Below are 24,607 nucleotides of genomic sequence, written 5' to 3' on the forward strand. Positions count from 1 at the left end.
TACATATATATATATACATATATATATAAGTACATATACATACATACATACACACACACACACACACACATATATATATATATATATATATATATCAATCTTGTACGACTCTCTAATTCTTTCTTTCTATCAGCCCCTTCACACTTAATTTGTTCTTTTCACTCTTCTTTCTTTCGTTCCCCCTCTCTTACATTTCCTGGCTTTCTCTTCATCCTCACCTTCCCTCCTGTTTCACTTTACTTTGTCCCTTTTCTTTTTTCTTGTCCCTTTTTTGTATCATCTGTCTGGACGTTTTGTGTTCTTGTCCCATTTTTGTATTCCTTTACACATACACATATATATGTATATATAACATTGGTTAGAGAACAATATATATATATATACAATCATACACGCATACATACATATACATAATACATATATATATATATACATATATATATATATATATATATATATATATATATATATATATATATATATATATATATATATACATGCATACATACATACAGGAGATGATCTGAGAATGTTCCTGAACTAGTCATGTGTAATGAAAGAAAATAACGTATTTATGTGAGTTCTAACATCTCCAAGTAGGTCCTAGCGTTCTTGCTACCTTTGTAATCTGGCCTGGCAGTCGTTTTCCGTAAGCAAGTCGAGGTCCCTTGGCGATTCGCTCTTGACCTTGACAATGCTGTTAAAATGCCGACCTTATAGCTGCATTTTCGTCTTTGGGAAGTGATGGAAATCCGCAGGTGCTAAATCTGGCGAAAGGGTGGGTGTGGAAACGATACCGTGTTGTTTTTGGCGGGAAACACACGAATGAGGAGAGCTAGTTGACAGGGTACATTGTCGTTGGGAAGAATCCTATTCTCTGCGCTCCAGAGAAACGGTCGCTTTCACCAAATGTCCTCCATCAACGGATTCAAAACATCGTAGTAGAACTATCGATTGATGGTCTGGAACTGAGGGGCCAACTCTCGATGCAAAATCATTAAAATCAAAGATATCCTTACCTCATAAGAAATTCTTTGAGCAACTGCACGAACAGACCCTAATAAAGCATATTTAGAATTAGAAAATCAACCGGCACCCATAACACAATAAACACCAATACTAGAAATACATAAAAACATCATCATTCTTATCCCACCCATCCCTACAAAAAATAACCATTATATAATATCTTCTTGATTGAGCTGCAGCTCCGTCGTGCTTTCTTTATCCATGCAGATGTAGGGTTCTTCCATTGTGTTGACTACTGCTTCGTCTGAGGGTCGTATTTGTCGACTCTACTCTCATCCCTGATGAGGATCCTCGACATGAAGGATGTGTCATCAGCGTTACGGTGACAGAGATCTTGACAGACTTCGACAAATTGTTGTTTCTGTTCAGTGGTCAGCAGGCGAGGAACAATTACGCTGCATGTTCAATTCGTTGATTGTCCTACGATGATTCTCAAGAACAACCTGACGAATTTTCGTCACATTTCTGGGGATGAGGCGCGTGGTAACTCTTCTAGATAGTTCATCATCTCCCAAGGACATTTTTCCGCTTCTGCAGCGCCCAGGCCACTTGAATCATTGCGTACGAACCATTGCCTCACTGCGGTAAGCTTACTGAAGCATGCTCAATGTCCCTGTAATAGACTTCCCAAGTTTAACGCAAAATTTCACCCTGTCTCTTTGTTCTTCTAGTCCATAAGAAAACCGCTGATTATAGCATACATGTGATCACAAAAGCACAAATTTTACAACTTGCTAAGTAAACACAGCGATGTTACACGGCACACTGCCTCATGAAGGTCCCTGCTAGCTGTCATGCTCACGACACCGTGTGATGCTATCTGTTGGCGCACATCAGAAATATTCCTGGAACGTTTTGATACCACATCGTGTACACACACACACACAACACACACACACACACACAATATATATATATATATATATATATATATATATATAATATAACGGGAAGCTTTATGAAAATAGACAAAAGACGAAGGCAGGTGGAAAACAAACGAACAATTGTATTAGTATGGCGCTCAGGAAATATAATAAAACAAGTCTTTAACGTTTCGAGCCTACGCTCTTCAACAGAAAGATACACAGAGAGAAAAAAAACACAGAAAGAAGGAGAGAAAAAAAATGCGTGCAGTAGCTAACGAATCAACATGGCGATCTGATTTCGGCCAGAGGTCAAAATCAAACATGAGACGCGAGAGCGAAATAAGGGGAGATAATAGGGTTGATAATATGGTTGAAGGACCAGCTAATAGTGCGTAGGAGGGGTCTGGACGCGTGTATGTATAGGGTTGGTGTATGTATTAGTATGTATAAGGGTGTGTGTGTGTGTGTGTGTGTGTATGAGAGAGTATTAGTGCGTAGGATTGGTGTGGACGTGCGTATGTATGGGGTTGGTGTATGTATTAGTATGTATTAGTATGTATTAGACGTACGTATTAGTATGTATAAGTGTGGTTGTGTGTGGTGTATGAGAGAGTATAAGTGCGTATGAGGGGTCTGGACGTGTGTATGTATAGGGTTGGTGTATGTATTAGTATGTATTAGTATGTATTAGTACGTATTAGTATGTATTAGTGGTGTATGTATTAGTATGGCACATCATATATGATGTGATGTGTGAAGTCGTGTGGTGTAGTGAGGAGAAGAGGGGGAGAAGGGGGAGAAGGGGAGAGGGGGAGGAGAGGGGGAAGAGGAGAGGAGGGGGAGAGAGAGGAGGGGGAGAAGGAAGGGAGGGGAGGAGGGGGAGGAGGAGGAAAGAGGGAGAGGGGGAGTGAGGGAGCAGAGGAAGGGGAAGAGGGAAGGAGGGAGGGAGAAAGAGGGAAGAAGGAAGGGGATTAGGGGTGAAAGGATGAAGGACTGAAGAAGTAGGGGTGGGGGGGAAGGATAGGTGAGGAGAGGGGAGAGGGGGGTTAGATGAGGAGGGTGGAGAGTTGAGACCAAATGGCGTATAAGAGCGAAAGAGAAGATATTCCTGTTCACGTTCACGGCGCAAACGGGAATCCGGATGGCCTCTGTGTAAGAACAAACCGAACACAGATAGGTGTTGCAAGGAGTGACCGGTGGAGCGGAAATGGCGTGAGACCGGTGTGTCGTTCGCAAGGTGGATGTCACGAAGGTGTTCCGCGAACCGGTCAGCCAAGCGGCGTCCCGTTTGTCCGATGTACAAGGAATTGCAGAGAGAGCAAGAGATGCAAAAGATAATATTGCTGGAGGTGCAGGTGAAGGAGTGGATGATGGGATAGGGTCGATGGTGGGTGCTAGTGAGTCGGGTGGTGTTGGAGAGGTAAGGGCAAGTGCAGCAACGTGGGCGGGAGCAGGGGAACATATATATATATATATAAATATATATATATGTATATGTATATATATATATATATATGTGTGTGTGTATATGTATATGTATATGTATATGTATATATATAGATGCATGTATATATTTATGTATATATGTCTCCTCTCTCTCTCTCTCTCGACGAGTGTTAAATTGAAATCACGCGTAAACGGCTCCTTTTCCCCTAAAAAGGAATGATTTGGCTGCTATTTGTTGCACGCCCTGCTACCACGTGACAGGTAGGTCAGATCCTATATCGCAAATAGCTGTTACGTAGTAGCAGGACGTGTTAGAAATAGCAGCCAAACCTTTAGAGGTGTGATAACGTTCAATGCACTCGAAAAAATAAAACCTAGGGAAAAAAGCTATTCACACCGAGGTTACGAAGTTCATGATATATATATTTCTTTACTACCCACAAGGGGCTAAACACAGAGGAGACAAACAAGGACAGACAAAGGGATTAAGTCGACTACATCGACCCCAGTGCGTAACTGGTACTTAATTTATCGACCCCGAAAGGATGAAAGGCAAAGTCGACCTCGGCGGAATTTGAACTCGGAACGTAACGACAGACGAAATACGGCTACGAATTTCGCCCGGCGTGCTAACGTTTCTACCAGTTCGCCGCCTTTACTGATATATATGTGTTCATGATATATATGTGCTTACTTATGTATATATGTGTGCATGTATGCATGTACGTATGCAGATGTGTACATGCGTATGCATGTATATACGCAAGTATGAAAAAGAAAAGCCGTTAGAAAACCGATTATAGCAGCGATTCCATCTAAGAATATTTGAAGAAGGAATATTATTCCGAAACATCATATCAGACTATGGATGACTAAATTACAGCAGGTATATAGCCCATTTTCTGTATTATAGTGCATTGTTGTACCATTCAAAACTTTTATTCTTCACAAACAATACACAATGCTTCAAGCGAACTACAATACTCTCGTATGTATGTAGGTATGTGAGCATTTACATATGTAAGTGTGTAGGCGTGTCTGCATGTGTGTATATGTGTATGTATATGTAAACGTATGTTTATGTACTAATAAGTGTGTCTGCTCAAGTTGTACATATCAGTGCTTTTCAAACTATCTGATATGGCGTACTGGCAGCTTATTTTTTCCAATGTGCCAGGGACCGGTGATATTTCTTAGTAATATTAATTTATACCGGAAACAGTATATATAATGAATATAATAAAAGATGACAATTTTTTTAACCGTATATTTATTATGTAAACAAATAATATATTACATAAACATTTTGTAAGCATTTTATGTTATTTCCTTTTCTGGAAACTCGCCGCGTACCAGCAGCTGCTGTTCCCGGAGCGCTACCCACCACTTTGAGTAGCACTGGCATATATGACTGTTACTCTGTCGAAGGTTGTATGTATATCTACTTACTGTAAAAAACAAATCGTAATTTTTCGTTGCCAAATCAGTCTAATCGAAAGGTTAGAGTTTCTTCCCTTTCAGGCTAAAGTTAAATTCGGAACATTTTCACATCATGCACCATTTTGGATATTTATACCCCCAAAAACCGAATATCTTAATAACTACCGCTCCAATTTACTCGAAACTTATTTCATTCCGTTCCTATTATCATTTCAGGGTAAACTTAATTCATAGTATTTTCCCATTATGCTCCAGTTTGCCTGGATAACATTGCAAGCAAGCAAGAATGATATTGACTTTTAATGTATTATAGATATACAGGCTGCGTGGTAAGAAGCTTACTACCCAAACACATGGTTCATGGCTCAGTCCCACTTTGTCACATCTTGGGCAAGTGTCTTTTACTATAACTTCGTGCAGACCGAAGCCTCGTGAATGGATTTGATAGACGGAAACTGAAAGGCCGTCTTATATATATATATATACATGCACATGTGCACAAGTATGTTTATTTTACCCTACTGCTTCTATACCCATCCCAAACCAACGCTTGTAAATTTCAGCGTTCCTCTATTTACTTTATTTTACGTTCACTCTGTATTTTCTCATTTTCTCTCTTTCTCTGTCTCTCTCTCACTCTCTTTCTCACTCTCTCTCTCACTCTTTATATCTATATAAAGAGAGAGAGAGAACGAAATATACATATATATGCATGTGTATGTGTGCGTGTGTGTATGTGTATGTGTGTGTATGCGTGTGTGTATGTGTGTGTGTGTGTGATATTAAACGTAACTAGAGAATCCAACCAACAGCGAACCAACATCTATATTTGCTTTTATTATGCAGAGATTGTTAAACACTTTATCCAATCTTTCCAAGTTATTTGAGCGTACTTTTATGGATTATTGAGAAGAAGAATGTCAATGCCCATCGCATTTTCATGGCCTCTTACACAGTTGGTGAGGAAAAGAAACTTGTCGATTGCTTTAATAAGAGTTCATTCATGCAGGTACTGAAATATCCTAAAATCGGATACAATGTCTAAAAGCTAACATGAAAAAGAATTCCATTAACGATACCTTAAGCCAGCAGATGACGTTTACCTTTCCAACGGTAATCATAGAGGTTCATATTCCGTTTGCATTCGTTTTCGTCTTTTGACGATGCATTTTCAATATACTATGACATCAACTTCTCCTAGGATATCACACGTTAAAAGTCATTCTCTAGACTATTACAGTTTTAAGAACTCGAATATAGCGTCCATCACGATGTTTGTCTATTGGTGACAAAAATGGCTGCTGCGAATCGAAATATTTTGGAAATAAATTCTGAAGTACTACATTAAATTTCAAGATATTCTCTAAAAGAAGTTTCTGGAAGCTATATCCATTCAAAAGACAAATTGTTTCCTCAACAAGTAAAAATTACCGGGCAGAACACGAACAGGTATGTGTTCGTAATAGCTATAGCCGTTAACTTGGAAAGGTTAACGGAAAACTTTTAACAAATATAGTTGTATTTTCAACACGATATGCTTCAAGGAGAAGTTACTTTGCATTTATGTGCAGACACATTCGCATACATAAACATGTATACCTAAACACACACACACATTCACTCATACGCACGCGCACAGACACATATATTTATATTTAAATTTATAGGTGTATATATATATGTATATGTATTTATATATGCACATATATAAGTGCATACACACACACACACACCACACACACACACACACACATATATATATATATATATATATATATATATATATGTATATATATATATATATATATAAAATATATATATATATATATGTACATACATACACATATGTATATTTATATATATATGTGTGTACGTATAAATGTATGTATGTATATATGCATTTATATGTACATAATATAAATCATTTAACATGGCTGAAAAATGTGTACTCGATACAGACTTAGCATGCATTGCGTGTATCTTCTAGTCCAGATTAACGGAGAAAATTGTAATACAGAATTCAGCAAGCAAAGCAATAACGTTGGTTTATATGTAGTTTCTCAGCTTCATTCCATATTGAAAGAATCGTCTTCTTGCTCCTTGAAACTCCACATGTAGCGGGAAATGGGGATGGAGTTTTCCTAGTCTCTGAACTTGAAGGTGTGCATGTATTGCATTCTAAATCTAACGCCATGTATGAAAGGATCCAGTCTTAAGAGAGTTAATATTAGGTACAATATTTCCTTTTTCTGAAGATGCATTTATATGAAGCTTGTTTCCACTTTTGTTAATATCATTGTGTTTTTAAATGGCAAACTCTTGCTAAACTAAAATTAGTGCGGAGCTAAAGTAGTGAAAGTAAAGTGAGAAAGTAGTTGCAGAGACGATGTAATGTAAAAAGCGTCTTCAGAAAAAATAAGCTACAGCTATATAATATAATTAGTAAATATATGGAATGGCGTAATAACAGACACGTTAGTATACTCGTGCCTGTAGTTAGCTGATTAGCATGGCAGAGAGGAACTGACTTAAGATTATGTCTCGAAGTATGTGAAAATGGAGTTTAAAAAGGTGGGTACACTATGTAAATGCTTATATGGATGCAAAGAAAAATTGTAAATGAGGGAAGCAAGAAACAGATATTAATATTGTCAAATGATGATATGCATCATAGCTAAATTTAAATAGATTCGGTAACTAAAGTGGTGATGCAAACTTCCAGAATTTTAGTGTGTAGTTGTCGAAGTAGTATCATTTTGTGTAGGGTTGAGATCGAAAGTTTAGACACGTAATTGACTAAATGTTTATCAAATGACTTTTTCGTCGGTGCAAAGGTTAAATCTCTTGTTTACTTAGTTCCAGTGATGTGTTGTTTTAAAGAACTTAAAGTCTCCAATGACTGTAAATTCCAGGAACGATAAACCACTGGACACATCTTAAACCAGCCATTTCCATCTGGTTTACATAGTTTGGTATACGTACTAGCTGTTGTAACGTTCATTATCTCCCCTCTGATTATATATATATATGCATATATATATATATACATCAGATATACATGTGTGTATATATATATATATATGTGTGTGCGTGTACCTGTGTATGCACATATACATATATGAGTGCGCATCTGTGTATAGACAACTTCCTAGATATTAGCATGAACTTTAGCTCTGGCAAATTTAAACCCTACCTTAAACCAAATATTGAAGCCTCGTATAAAAGCATAGGATCCAGTCACCTACCAGCAGTCATTAAGAACATTATCAAGCGCATCTCCAATCTATCCGCCGATAAAGACACTTTTGAAAAGGCCACCCCTTACGATAATACTTCATTAGAAAGGTCCAACTTCAAGAATAGTATAAATTACATTGAACCACACACAGATGGACCAAAAAGACGCAGACAGAGGAAAATTTTGTAGCATGAATGTAACCAATGACAAAGCTAGGAAATTCTTAAAGTAAATAGACAATCACTTCTCACATTCACACAAATACCACAAGATCTTCAGCAAAAACACTGTTAAAGATAGCTATAGTGGCCTCCCCAATATAGGATCAATAATAGTCAACAACAATAAAAACTGAACACACCAGAAACACCCGCAAAAGACAATGCATCATTAGATCTATAAACCACTGCCCTCTAAAAAACAACTGTCTCGAAAAAGAACTTGTATACAAAGCTAAAAAAAACGTAACATCTCTATCTAATATGATATGGACATTGTAATAAGGTAGAATAAGTAACCCCCAGGAAATACAAAAAACGAGGTACCAAATGTAAACTCTGTATCACTGAAAAACTAAATATCATGCAACGGATTACATTCTAAATATTAGGGATGAAATCTTCTCTCCCTATATACACAAGCAATATTTCACACTAAGACACTTCAAGGAGGAACCACCATCTGCGCCTAAACATGAAATTTGAATATACGTAGCACACAAACTCCACACACGGAAGAAATATTCTCCCATGACGAACTACCTCAGCACACAAGTATGCGAACATCACATATACCCAGAATATAATATAATGCAAACAAATGTACCATCTAACATGACTGTCTGCCCAAAGGTCAAATCAAAGGGAGATAACGACGCAAAAGGATGTCATTCAAGAGTTTCTTTAGAAGAATCGCAGCGAATTCAATGAGCCTGCGTTTTTTTTTTCCCAAATAGAGACGAACACCATTCTTCCATGTGATTGGCATGAAAAATTCAGATATTAAGATATTTTTCTTGACAGGAAATCAATAGCAGCCTTAATACACAAATAAAAAATTTCGATTCTCCAACGTAGTGTTCAGCACTCATTTTCATCGTTCGACATTTACGTATAGGTATATATACATACATAAAAACATATTTTGTATATAAAAAATTCAAAATGGGTCAAGAACGCAAAATATCCAGACAGTTAGGTGATACAAAAAAGGACAACAAAACAAGGAGGGGTCATGTGGAGTTTTATCTTTCCTCAGTCGAGTTCCAGATTATCTTTGCAATTTCGGCTGGTTATACTCGAGACTGCTCCAATCTGGCCAACCCCAAGGAAAAACTAAGGTAAGAGCGTTAGATTCTTTGGAAGAAAGCAGCGAATGTATACGAAAACAAGGACGGTAAAAACGGAGTATGTTACACAAATACAAATAATATACACACACACACACACATACATACACACACACACATATATATATACATATATATCATGTCATCCCATAATTTCTGTCAGATTTTACATTTTTTTAAAGTGAATGAAATTTAATAGTATTTTAGAATGTCTAATGGAATTAAAAAATATTTTTATGCATTTGTGTACATTTAAATTAATTAAATATTATTGTATAGATTAATAGAATTAAAATTTCTTTGATTAAAACCCTTTCTAACATGGAAGTATCCAAAGAGCATTTGAGGCACATTATGCTTTATAAGTACAAAAAAGGAAATTCTGCAGCCGAAGTGACTCGAAAGATACACTCATGTTAATGGGAAAGAATGCTTGAATGAAAGAACTTGCAGAAGATGGTTTGCAAAATTCAGAACTTGAGATTTCAGCCTTGAAGATGAAGATCGAACAGGATGTCCAGTTGAGTTTGATGATAAGCTCGTTGAGACATTACTTGAAGAAAATCCTGTATTATCAGTTGAAGAATTGGCAATAAAGCTTAGTTCAAACCATATAACTGTTCATCGCCATTTTCAACAACTTGAAAAGATTCCTAAACTTGGAATATGGGTGTTCATAAATTGTCCGAAAGCAACCGCAGATCCCGTGTTGACGTATGCTCTTCTCTCCCTTCTGGCGAATACATTTCACCCTTTTTGGATAGACTTGTGACCGGTGACGAAAAATTGATCTTCTATCGAAATGTTAAACGTCGTAAACAGTGGCTTGGTAAAAGGGTAAAAAGCTCAACCACAACGAAGAAGGAAACCTCATGGAAAAAAGGTTCTCTTTATCTGGTGGGATTGCAAAGGAGTAATTCACTTACTACCTATTGCAACAATCAATGCTCAAATCTACTGTCAGCAATAAGAGCGTTTGAACCAAGCTTTGAAGAAAAGAGACCTGTTTTAGTGAATCGAAATGGAGTGATGTTTCATTAGTACAATGCGCTACCCCACATTGCAAAGATCACATCACAGAAGATCGAAGAGCTTGGTTGGCAAAAAAATCCTCATCCACCTTATTCTCCCGACCTTACTCCTTCAGTCCATTTGTTTCGTACTTTACAGAATTATTTGGGGGACATAACTTTCGCAAGCCAGGAGGAGGTCGAAACTGACATTTCAGAGTTCTTCGCTGTGAAACCAAAAGAGTTTTACATTGATGGGATTCAAAAGCTTGTAAATAGATGGAAGGAAGTCAGAGATAAGCAGAGAAAGTGCATTGATAATTAAATTTCAATTAAATATCACATTTGATCACTTGTTTTCTTTATTCAAAATTCAGACGGAATTTATGAGACGACCTGATATATATAGTGACTATATGTGTGTATATATGAATATGTATATGAATATGTACGTATGTATGCATATGTATGATATAGGTTGGTTATATGCTTATGGATATATGTGTGTGTGTGCGTGCGTGCGTGCGTGCACGCGTGTGTACATGTATGTATCTGTATCTGTCTTTGTTTTTGTGTTTGACCTCTACCACCACTTGACAAATTCTATCAGTTTGTTTACATCCACGTAAATTAGTGGTTCGGCACTGGAGTCGATAGAATAGTCATCGGACTTGAAATTAGATACTAGTTTCAAACTGTCTGACTAAACATCTGAAGACATGGCTCAGTGTGGTTGCAGTTCAAAGACTGAAATAAGTACAATATAAAAGAGATGTGTTTCAGCTATAAATAAAATGTAGACAAAATTTATAAAGTAAAATAACTATATAAAGAGTAACGATGTATTATATAATTATGCAAATATAATATAAATATGACGGATTTTTGATATTGAAGAATTACGTGAGAAAGTTGTTCAGTTACGATCTTTTGTCTTTTAAGTTTTGCCTTTTCTTTGTCTGAGTCACTGGAACCCAGCTATGCCAAGGCACCGCCTTGAAATGCTTAGTCGAACTGCTAAATTACACGGACGTAAACACACTTGCATTGGTTCTCAAGCGGTAGTGGTTACAGACAGGGCAAGCACAGACATGAAGACACACACACACACGTGCACATACACACACACACACACACACACACACACACACACACACACACACACAAAAACTACTAGCTTCCACACATTTTCCGTTTATCAGCTTCACTTGAAGGCCATTGGTCGGCCTAATGAATACAACATTTGACCAAGGTGCAGAAGTCATTGCCATGCAAGAAGACGGAACTTGAAACTACCTGTTTTCACAGTGAACTTCTTAATGCTTCATTTGCTATACATTTAAGTATAAATGCGAGATATTTCAACGAGAAGTGGTAATACCTAAGTATTAACCACCGCACAATACAAGACCGTGTGTAACTGTAATTACCTTTTCTCACGGTAGATTTATATTTTATTAGAATCTTTCCTGGCGAAGGAAATATTTGAAATATTATGAAATTCTCCATGTCCTTCCACTAGAAATGGATTTCAAAGAATGTGAAACAGAATCCTTCCGGGTATCTTATTTTGAAATGCATTACGTAGAGAATTGATAATCTGAATATGAAATTTCTTCAGAGTTTCCGGTTATCGAATCCTCGAGAAATTCTTCATATTCTCAATTCTTCTTCTTCCTCTTAGTCAGTGAACTGCTATTAACCCTTGCAATCATATCCAGTTGACACTTTCGGCTTATTCTGTTCATGATATAACTCCAAGGATCTCGCTCGCCAAAACATTATGAAACCAGTAAGTTTAATAGAATTCTCAAATTTAATACGTTGTATTCTGCCGTATCAAACAGCCTGGAATTCTATAAATCAACAATAAGTATTTCAAGTTTAAAGTTGATTATGAATTTCATTATATATGAAGAAAATTATTATCTTTTACAATGCAACCCGAGGTAAATAAAGCTGTAAATGATAGCATTTAGAATGTAGATTTTATCTAAAATAAAATTTTAAAAACCTTGAATGGTAAAAATGTTGGAGGCTGTTCTATCGTGTTCACAGAAGATGTGGTTTTACATCCCAAGGTCAAATTTGATTTTTTTTCCATCCAAAAAGGATTTAACCCAATATTCTGTCTAATTTGAATTACACCATAAAATTAAAAGTATTTTACTTCAGACCTCTCGAGGTTTTTATATCCTTTAATGTAAATTTCAATACAAAGTCGCAGCCATGTGTAGCTACGAAACACGGTTTACAAGTACAAGGTTTCTTTGTGTTCGCTCTCATTACACGGCACTTTGGGCAAGTGTCTTTTACTATAGACACGAACTGACCAACTTCTTGGGAGAGACTGGTAGAGGACAATTGTGTGAAAACTCGTCGCATTTCTATGTATTTATATATGTATGTATGTCTGCATGTATGTATGTATGTATGTATGTATGCATGCATGCATGTATATGTGTATGCATGTATTTATGTATGTGTATGTATGTATGTGTGTATGTATGTATGTATGTATATATGTATGTATGTATATATGTATGTATGTATGTATGTACGTATGTATGTATTACGTATGTGTGTATGTACGTATGTATGTATGTATGTATGCATGTACATATGTATGTTTATATGTACGTATGTATTGATGTATGTATGCATGTATGTATGTGTGCGTGTCTTTATGATTGTATTTGCTTCGCTCATTTGACAACCAGTAATGATTTGTTTACGTCCGAGTAACTAAACGGTTCCTCAAAAGAAACAGATAGAGTACCAGATTTAAAACGAAAGTACTGGAATCGATATGTTACACCAAAGCTTTGAAGGCTGTGATCCAGTATGTTGGCATTCCATTGATTAAAACAAATAAAAGTTGACAGAAACTATATGTGCGTGTATATATGTGTATATGTATGTAATCATGTATATATACATATATATACATATATACTACAGAATATTTCTAAGATTTTAGTCATCACTACATATGACAGCTGTCTCCGTTGACACAAAAATAGGGATCAGCCGGGCAAGTTTCATTAATGTGTTGGGCTTTTATCTGCGACTGAACGCCTTCCTTAACTTCCCTATGAGACAATGCTTTGAACAATGGCTTAAGCAAACCCGATTCACTGATATTATATTGCAACCTCGTTTATCACTGTTTTACTCACCTGGGATAACACAGTGTACTCAGTTTTGAAATATGTTACGTTTATCACGGATTGATATGAGAAAACACGGTGTAGCGATCAGTTAAAAAGTTTACATGACTACGAAAACGTATCCCAGCGACTATTCACAATGTTCAACTACACAAAACACACTGACCACCACTTATGCTTACATGTCCGCGCTGCGAGCTTACATATAAACATGGGACCAGTTAACTAAAAAAAAAAAAAATACAAATGACGTGTAGAATGTTGAGTTGATCAAGAAATTATGTGACGGTAAAATCTTCGCTTCTGTGAACCGTGAATTTGTGTGTCAATGGAATATACCATTCGTTTGATTTACAAAGTGCATGGAGATGATTCATTTATCACTGGTTTATTTATCATGATTTTTAACACCCATCCGTGATAAACGACGATAGAAATATAGTTATAGGCGGCGAGCTGGCAGAAACGTTAGCACGCCGGGTGAAATGCTTAGCGGTATTTCGTCTGCTGCTACGTTCTGAGTTCAAATTCCGCCGAGGTCAACTTTGCCTTTCATCCTTTCGGGGTCGATAAATTAAGTACCAGTTACGCACTGGGGTAGATCTAATCGACTTAATCCCTTTCTCTGTCCTTGTTTGTCCCCTCTATGTTTAGCCCCTTGTGGGCAATAAAGAAATAAGAAATATAGTTATTTTGATTAATTAATTACTGCGTATTTTACACTATTGTACTGTATCTACCACAACTGTACTGTACTTACAAAATATTTACCAACTTCAAACATTGCTCGATTTTAATTTTGGTTTTAATACTGTCGTTCATTTTGCCTTTGTTATTCTTTGTTGCTTCACCCATTCTCTTATTGTCACTGAATCAATCAAATCATTTTGCTTTACCCTGCTGTCTCTCACTCTCCCTATTTTTCTCTCTCGCTTTCTCACTCCACTCTACTCAGTTAATCTCTTACATATATCATTTTATCTATTTACTTTATCTCTTCCTCCAATATAATCTTTCTCTTCTGTCTTCCATGTCTCTCTCCATAAACCTTGCCTTTTCCTTGCAAATGTTACAGTGATAGGAGCCAACAAAAATGAGTTTTCACATTTGGTGTATATAAATGTGTGTGTTTATGTGTCTATATACAATACACAAATATGTACACGTACGCAAGCATATATGTCTATTTATATGACTATATACATAAATACATACATGCATACATATATTTATCATATATATATCGAGACCGATAGAATAAGTACCAGGTTTACAAAGAATAAGTCCAAGGATCGATTTGTTCGACTAAAATATGGTGCTCCAGAATGGCCACAGTCAAAATGACTGAAACAAATAAAATAAAAGTATATATATATATAGTCTATTTATATAACTATATATATATATATATATATATATATATATATATATATATATATATATATATATAGTTTATGTATATGATTATATATATATATATATATGTTTATTATATATTATATATATATATACATACATATATATATCAAAATTTATTGTTCTTTCACTAGCATCACATCAGCTATCCATTGCCTATCTTTTCTATCTACGATTCATTTGATTACATAGATGTATTCGTATACGAAACGTTGTAAGTCACAGTGCTCGCTCTGAATTCTATAGAAAATCTATAACGATAATCATTAGAATGAGAACATCGTACAGCTGACACAAAATGTAAAGATACAATATTGACTTGGTTGTATATTATGATTGCAAAACGAAACACTGTATTCTTGCTAATAATTAATATTTACACCGCAGTTCCCAAGAATTTGTTTACTCTACAAATTGGTCCATCCAAGAGTGTTACATCGCGAAACTTAGTGGACATTTCAGCAATTCGTTCGTAGATAGTTGTTGGGTTTGATGGGGTACTGATGAAAGAGGGATAATTCTTGAAGTACGAATATACATCCATTACTTATATTTGTATATTTTCTATTTTCAATCGCATTGTTTGCACTAACACAAAATATAAGACACAATATCGACTTATAAACCCTTAATATAGCTGGTAGTATATTATGGTTGCCAAACAAAATACAAAAACTGTGACTTTGCTAGCAATATATATATATATATATATATATATATATATATATATGCGCGTGTGTGTGTATGTACGCACACACACACGCACATATATAACGCTCTAACAAAGTCACGAATCTTGGTAAATACAGCTACCCAACAGAACAAGACCGTTTGTCAGTTGTCTTTTGAGCGGACGACGTTTAAACAAGAAATGCTGGTATGAGAGACGACTAGGACACCAAGGAGATAATGCATTTACATATATCTAGATATCTATTTAGCTATCTATCCATTCATTAAAGTATGTATATATGTATGTATATATTTATGTACATATCTATCTACCTACTTGTCTATGTACGTAGGTGGTATGTGTGTATGTATATAAATATATATCTATACACACATACATACAAACACATACATGGATATACACATACATACTTGATAGTTAGTATAGTATAGTATAGTTAACTATATATGTACGCTAATAGTGGTTTCACGTAGGCAGCAGGGTCTATATAGGGTGTGGGTGATTTACACGATATTCATTACAATCATCAAGGAGGTCTGATTGTTGTAATAAATACCATATTGTGAATTGGCCATGTCTTAGGTAGACATTACGTCGCACATGAAACTATTGGTCGCCTACATACCTCCAGTTGTGTTATGCTCGCTATAATGGATATATTTTACTATTCAGTTAAATTGAATTTTGCCATTGCTTCACATATTCAGCACCAACCATTTATATGTACACGTGAGTGAGTCCGCATGCGTGCGTATGTGTGTGTGAGTGTATATATATATATATATAATATATATATATATAGCGTACTATATATACTCAAACACACACATACATATCCATATACTACCAAATACATATAAGCATATTTCTGTAAGGAGATGGTTGTATATGTATGCCGCATATATTCGTAATTTTATTCACATGGATATATATATGTATGCACGGCATATGAATGAGGGTGTTGAAATAGGAGTGCTACCATGTAAATGTGCATGTAAGTATGTATGAATTTCATGCAGCTATACCTATATAAACACACATGTATACGCTTATATACATTACCACATTAATGTAATGTATGAAAGCAAATTCAAGCGATAATTAACTCGAAAAAGTTATAAAAAAAATATGTGGTGAAGATATGCAATTTAGAAAAAAAATAAATACTAAGAAAGAAAAAAACTTTTTTTTTCTGCAAGGTTTGTTGAAGTATAAGAAGGAATTAAGCGAATATTAAAACTAATTATTAGAAGAGTGGAGACGGGAATATACAGATATAAGGTGGCGAAGGTGTGTTCCGCTGCTTTGGTGATGTACATACACTTGATACACCTACACATATGCGCATACACATGCATATACATACATAGATACATACATTCATATATATATATATAATATATATATATATATATATATACATACATATATATGCATGCATGTATGTATGTATATATATATATATGTATATATATATATATATATATATATATATATTATATATATATATATATAATATATATATATATATATATATATAATATATATATATATATATATATATATATATATATATACACACATATACGTGTACACATAAAAATATACACATCCACATATATGTACGATAGTGAAATATATAGAGAATGTGTGTATTTCTGTGAGCGTGTGAGATATGAGCAAGTGGCGAGTAATGTCTCTTCTGACTAGTTATATATAATATATATATATATATATATATATATATATATATATATAAACATACAATCGTACACTTACACACGCACAAAAGAGAAAGAGACAGAGAAAGAGCGACATAGGGTTTGCATGTATATAACTGTTTATGTGGCATGTGTGTGTGCGTTTGGGTGTGTGTGTGTGTGTGAGTGTGTGCGCGCGTGTGGGTTTTGTGCGTGCGCGCGTGCGTTTGCAGTTAATTCAGAGTATGTTTAGGTCTTTATCAAATACCTAATTGCTTGTGTTCCAACGGTATTAATAGTAGTAGTAGTAGTAGTAGTAGTAGTAGTAGTAGCAGCAGCAGTAGTAGTAGTAGCAGCAGCAGCTGTAGCTGTGGTTTTAGTAGTTGTAGTGGTGACGGTGTTGGTGATTGTGGTGTAAGAGATGATGTCACCGTCGTTGGTGGTTGCGATGGTAATGGTGATAGTTGTGATGGTTGCTGTTGTTGTTATTGTTGCTGGTGGTGGTGGTGATGGTGGTGGTGGTGGTGGTGGTGTGGTGGTGGTGGTAGTGCTGCTGCTGCTATTGGTAGTCGTGGTTGTAAATGATATAGTGATGATATGTTGTCGGTGGTGATGGTCGCACTGAAGGTGATGGCAGCGGTCGTAATAATAGTGGCGGTGGTGGTAGTCGTGGTGGTGGAGCTGATGATGGTGGTGGTGGTGGTGATGGGGATTAATGGTGGTAGTGTTACAGATGGTGGTGGTGGTGTTATGCTGTTGTGCTGTTCTTGGTGGCAGTGGTGCCGTCGTTGCCTCTGCTGCTGCTGCTGTTGTTGTTGTTGTTGCTGGTGGTGGTGGTGGTGGTGGTGGACGTCGTCGTCGTGATGGTAATGGTGGTAGTGATGGTAGTGGTGTTAGTCGTGATAGTATGCAGACTTTCACTAGAATCAATAGACACATACAGAAGAAACCAATTCATCTCGATTTTCTATGTATAATTCGTGCACATTTTGTTTTTTCAGACATTTTCATATTTGTTGTTAATCCTTTTGTTGCCGAATCTCAGCTGAGCCGTGATCGAGTAAGATACGTAATGGTATACGTTACAAATACGACCACCCTGTTTGTTCTCAGGAACATCTAATAACGCAATATCCAATGTACCCTTCCTCAGTCATTTGACTGCCGGCCAAGCTGGAGCACCGCCTCAAAGAGTTTTAGTCCCAAGAAATCGACCCCAGGATTTATTCCTTGTAAGCCCAATTCTATCGGTCTTTTGTCGAACACCAAAGTACATACATACACACATAGGTATTTATATAAAATACGCTTTAATTGAAATAATGTCTTCCCAAAATTAAACTTATCTCATATGATAAATGTGAATGTCAGTGCGTCACACTTTTTCAACTTTAACAAACCTTTTCCACTGGAAGAACAAGGCCTCAAATTCAGAGGAAAGGGATTAAGTTGACTCCAATACGTAACTGGTACTAATTTCATCGACCCCAAAGGATGAAAAGTAAAGTTGATCTCGGGGGAATTCGAACTCAAATCCTAAAGGTGGATGAAATAACGCTAAGCATTTCGACCGGCGTGCTAACGATTCTGCCAGATCGCCGCCTTAATATAATATAATATAATATAATATAATATGATATAATATAATATAATATAATATAATATAATATAATATAATATATTATAATATAGTATAATATAATATAATATAATATAATATAATATAATAGTAATAATAATAACATCGAAAAATACCTTAGGAATGAGAACCCAGGTTTGAAATTTCCCTAAGATACCTGTAGAAGACTGGGGCCGAAACGTTGTGTTAACAACAAACAAGTTGAGGACAAATATCCGTCGAATGTAAATAATGTAAATATTGTAAATAATGAGCCGAGTGATTGTTTTATTACTTTAAAACAATTGGTATGATTTGAGTGAGGCTGAACTAGGCTACTTGCCTAGTACTGGATATATCCCCGTTCTTATCCAGTTCTATTAATCTTGTATTCTAGAATACAAGCTTAATCTATTAGCCTCGGATCATATATTAATAGAATTTACTTGTTAAGAGAATGGTATTTCAATTTTGCGCTTGGTTGGAAAGACAATCAAAGACAAACCGTCCTGAAGCTGACCTTGTGTAGAAAGGGCATGTTATTGAAGAGATCGTGAATGGCGATGAAAGGACTTTGACAAATTGACTGATAGACTAACCAAATGATTAAGCAAACTATCGATTAGTTTATTGGTTAAATAGTTGACCAATTGGCGAATAATAAACAAGTGAAATAAAACCAATGTGCGTGTTTATTATTAGCATACGATTGGAACGTAATATTTTAACTGGTGAGCAGAAATGGAATATCCACATAGTCCCAACCAAATACAGAGATGACAAGTTAAAACCTAGGCTAGAGCTGACAATGACATATAATCTTATAAGTATAGATGATACAACGCTGCTGTTTGACTTCAGAATAGTGATTCTTCCCCTTCTCCTCCTCCTCCTATGATAGATCGCCACGGTCCACCCACCTATGTCCTCTATTGAAATCTGGCGGAATTTGGGTTTAGCTCGCCGTCTTTCTGGACTTCAAATAAAATGTCTATCACAACCCAACACTAATAGGAGTCGATTAAATCGACTGCACATTTCCCTTCGAAAATTGAATCATTTGCTAATTTGAGAAACCCACTTCTCTCTCCTCACCTGTTCTTTCACTTCAACTTTATTTTTCATTATTATAAACTTCATTGAAGGTGGCGAACTGGCAGAATCGTTAGCACACTGGACGAAATTCTTAGCAGTATTTTACCCATCGCTCTGTTCTGAGTTCAAATTCCGCCGAGGTCGGCTTAGTCTTTTATTGTTTCGGGGTCTATAAATTAAGCACCCGTTATATAATCGACTAGTCTCCTCCCTTAAAATTTAACGCCTTGTCCCTTTAGTAGAAATGATTATTATTAATTTGCTTTATATCTGCCCTTTTCCCCTTCAAAATGCGCACGAATAACAAAACACCAGTGCTCGTTTTATTCTTTACTTACACATAAAATGTATATTTTAAACAAACTATGAAAACGCAGTTTGCTCGAATATGAGGTCTGGATGTCACAACGAGGCTCAAATAGGACAATAAAGATTTGCTTACCGTGTTTAAGTACTGTGGATAAATATTAAACATAAACAACTAAACAAGTTAATGCTGTAACTTCTCGGCATTACTATCACGAGTCTTAGAACACACTCGGCCAGTTAGCCAGTGTACATGGTCTATAAGTGACCAAGATAATATTTCTCCTAAACGGGATGCCAGTCTGTCACATGGTTACTATTTACAGCTGAGCGAACTTAAGCAACATGAAATGAAGTGTTTTGCTTAAGAACACAATGCACCGCCCAGTCCGATTACGTTCTTGAGATTCTGAGTGCAACTATCTTAACAATCCATTATGCACTTTCACTATTAGTGCTATATTCAGGTTATAATATTTCAGGTGGAGACTTGTACATTCAACTTGAAATTGCCCTAAAACTGAACATTAAATTTAAGATCTGCGAGAAGTCGATAAAAGGTGTTTAGGTACCTCACTGAATGGAGTGTCAGAGATAAATTTTTTTTTCAAGTCACCAAGAAATTCATTTTTCTTTTTTAGATTAAGCCCACAGGCTTTGTGTATATGTGTTGAAATGATAAAAATCTGGCATTAGCGCCTAAGAAGTTTTTAGAAACGACAAAGGAATAAAATGCCATCGATTACAAATTTATAACTGATTTGCAATCCTTGGACGTTCGTGAGTTTTCGTGCTTATCAAAATAAAATAACTCATCAGAAAATATTTTAGAGGATAAAATAATCAGAAATGTAGTAGTCTTATCAAAATGGAGTTTGACAACAACATAAGCGATTCGATACACGAACACTGCATCACTCCATTAAAACTTCTCCAAACAGCGACTAATCGCTAAAATGAAATATGAGAATAATCAGACTAAAAGAAAAATATGTCTATATTTGGTGCTCATCCAAGTAAAGGGTCTGAATAATCAACAATTTTCGATGAAGAAGATACCACTAACATGTTAAAGATGGCGCGATTCTACTTAATATAATATTTGCAATCTGTATTTCATTAGTCCACTTGTGCGATCAGGCACATAAACTAAGCCAGTTTCAACTGTTTATGTCTGTTTAGGTGTTGTTCGTATTTATGTAGTCAATATTTATAACAGTTGTTTACATATACAACAGCTACACTTTGTCTGTCCAGTCAATATCTAACTAGACGATACAGAAAATCAGAAAACGTCTGCTTTCGGTCAAATTTAAGTCCCCGTCTATATTTATTTAATGTATTTACTTTCCTTTCCTCTCTGTCAGAAATATAAAGTAAAAACTGAGAAAGTTACTTGAACTTACGAAAAGACGAACAAGTTTTGAAAAACAGAATTGGTGGGAGTGCTAAGGACTTACCTGAAAAGGAAGGATCTGATTTTTTTATCCAATTCGGCATGCGCCGAAGTAGTATTCATGCCAGCTTTCAGTTGAAATGTTAGTGATTTCTTCGTCATAATATACCGCTCGTTGTTCTGGTAGTTTAGCACCTCGATATCGCAGACGACCCTATTTGTCAGGGTAAAATATAAAATTGATTTTGAAAACATATTTTCTTTAGTGTACGTCTAACAGTAATTATCAACATTATTATCTGCAGAGATTATGGTTCAGGACTACTTAGAAGAGACTTCAGGATAAACGTAGACTTGTCATCATTTAAAGAATATGATGACAGCAGAAATATTTCTAGAAAATTTGAAAGCTAAAAGACTCATCGGTTATTGACTGTTGAATACACACACACAAACACACACTCAAATACACTCACATATACACATGAACATACGCATGTGTATATAAGTATACACACAATTCCCACACATATGTATGTTCAAATTTACAGAATACGAAAGACGAAGATAGGTGAAGGAACAAGAAACAACTTTAACGCTCAGAAGAAATGGAAAAGTCTTTGACGTTTTGAACCTGCGCTCTTCGACAGAAAGGACTGAGAGGAAACAATAGGAGAGAGAGAGAGAAAACATGTAGGGATGATGCAATTTCCGTTGCCTCATCAGTAAGAACTGGCGCGAATTCTGCAGATTCCGGACTTATTTCTCCGTCAGTATATATGTTTCCCCCATAAAAATCTATGGCTGATTTAGCGAATCGCTAAAATGTATACAGAAAATTAATATAGTAATGGGAAATATTTTACCAAAAAGGAAAACTAATAGTTGTTACTGAATATGACTAGGGTGTTAGAAACAGTTACAATGCTAGAAATAAGAGCTAAAATGCTCTACTGCTGTAATGATCAGTAAGGACTAGATCGACTTCGGCAGTTTCCGGACATAATTTTCCGTCAGTATATATGTTTTCACCATAAAAATTTATGGATTCGTTAATGGACGCTTATAGTATATACAAAAATTTCTGTTGCCTCATCAGTAAGGACAGGCTCCAGTGATGAAACTACGGAATTTGCCGAAACTAACCGGTCAGTATAGGCAATTATCGATCGGCAATTTCCGTTGCTTCATTCATAAGGACTGGTTCAACTGATGAAGCAACGGAAATTGCCGAAACTGACCGGTCAGTATAGGGAATTCACGGTAGCTGTTTTCCGGCGATTATAGTGCCTGTCAGTATATAAGTGTACAATTATGTGCTTTGACTCCAGCTTTAGGGTGACTAGCTCTTTTATCTAGCAATGTAGATGTTTCTAACACCCTAGGCTTATTTAGTAACAATTATAGTTTCCCTTTTTGGTATAACACTGAACACTGCTCTTTATCTTAATTATATATATATATATATATATATATATATATATACTCTCACACACACATAAGCATACACAGAGACACTTACATACGCACATAAATGTCATGCATATGTATGTGCTTGTAGGTATGTGTGTGTATTAGGTATATGTCTCAGCATTTCAATGTCCTTCCTGATTGTACTTATAGTTGCATAGGCTTCTTCCATTGAAGAAGGTGGGTATCATCTTGGCCAAACAAAATTTTCTATGGCCTTACATTGCTCCATACCATGTGAGTTAAATTGAGCCGGAAGAAACTATAGAAGCTCGTTGGGTGAATTGTATCCGTAATAAGAGCACTGCCTTCTCATGCACTTTCACGCCGAGGAAATACATTCAACCAGAGGAAATATATTAAGGTTACCATGAGTCTCAAAAATACTTAGCCACCAACGCGTTAATTCATGAGGAGGTAACTCAGATAGTCGAATGACAGAGATACAGTGAAAGAGCGGTGCTTAAACGGAATAAAGAAACTTCTTTCAAAAGCCTGAAAATGAATATAGCAGTCGCTAGACTTCGACCATCCTGTGTTTAGTCGAACAATTCGCGCCCAGTACTTATTTCTAAACCTGGCACTTATCTTATCCGTTCCTTTTGATGAACCGGTTGTCAATAGATGGTGGGAGGCAAACACAAACACACATGCAAACACACGCACGAGCATGTGCTAAGAAACTTACTTTCCGAGTACATTGTTCCGGGTTCAGTCCCACTGCGTGGCACCTTAAAACGTTTCTTTTACTATAGCTTCGAGCCGATCAAAGGCTTGTGAGTGAATTTAGTAGATGGAAACTGTAAGAAACCCATCGTGTATATATATATATATGCATATATCTATGTGCCTGTGCCTTTGTGTCTCTGTTTGTCCCCCCCCCAGCACTGTATCGTGGGTGAGTCTACGTCCCTGTAACTTACCAGGTCGATAAAATAAGCTCTGGGTTCGATTTGTTTGACTAAAACCCTTCAAGAGGGTACTCTAGCATGTCTTCAATCAAATGACTGAAACTAGTAAAAGCATATAAGCATGTGTGTGTGCGTGTCTGTGTGTGTAAGTTGAGCTTCCACACAGTTTCCACCAAATTCATTCACAAGGTATTGGTCGGCCCGAAGCTAAAGTAGAAAACAACTGACGTAAGTGCCACGAAATGGGACTGAACCCGAAAGAACTGGTTTGCAAAGCGATCTTTTTAACCACACAGTCATAAATATGCCTATAATTATATCAAAAAGGTTTATTAATCTCGGTTTAAAATCCTAATCATAGGTAAGTATGAACATTTTCAAATAGACTCTAACCCTGAAAATCTAAATATCTACAGTTCACTTCGAATAGATCCTGAGTTGATCCAAGTACGAT

General features: G+C 36.0%; 1 protein-coding gene across 2 annotated transcripts in view; it reads right to left on the reverse strand.

Annotated features, from left to right (window-relative positions):
* LOC118764827 overlaps positions 1-24,607 on the reverse strand; it is a 1,200,000-nt gene that overhangs the window by 257,603 nt on the left and 917,790 nt on the right. For both annotated transcript variants that reach the window (XM_036505914.1, XM_036505913.1), the window contains one exon: positions 21,837-21,986. In XM_036505914.1, the coding sequence (XP_036361807.1) occupies positions 21,837-21,986 (150 nt within the window). The remainder of the gene's footprint in view (positions 1-21,836; positions 21,987-24,607) is intronic.

The sequence above is a fragment of the Octopus sinensis genome, linkage group LG9, assembly GCF_006345805.1.
Source record: "Octopus sinensis linkage group LG9, ASM634580v1, whole genome shotgun sequence".
NCBI classification, from domain to species: Eukaryota; Metazoa; Mollusca; class Cephalopoda; order Octopoda; family Octopodidae; genus Octopus; species Octopus sinensis.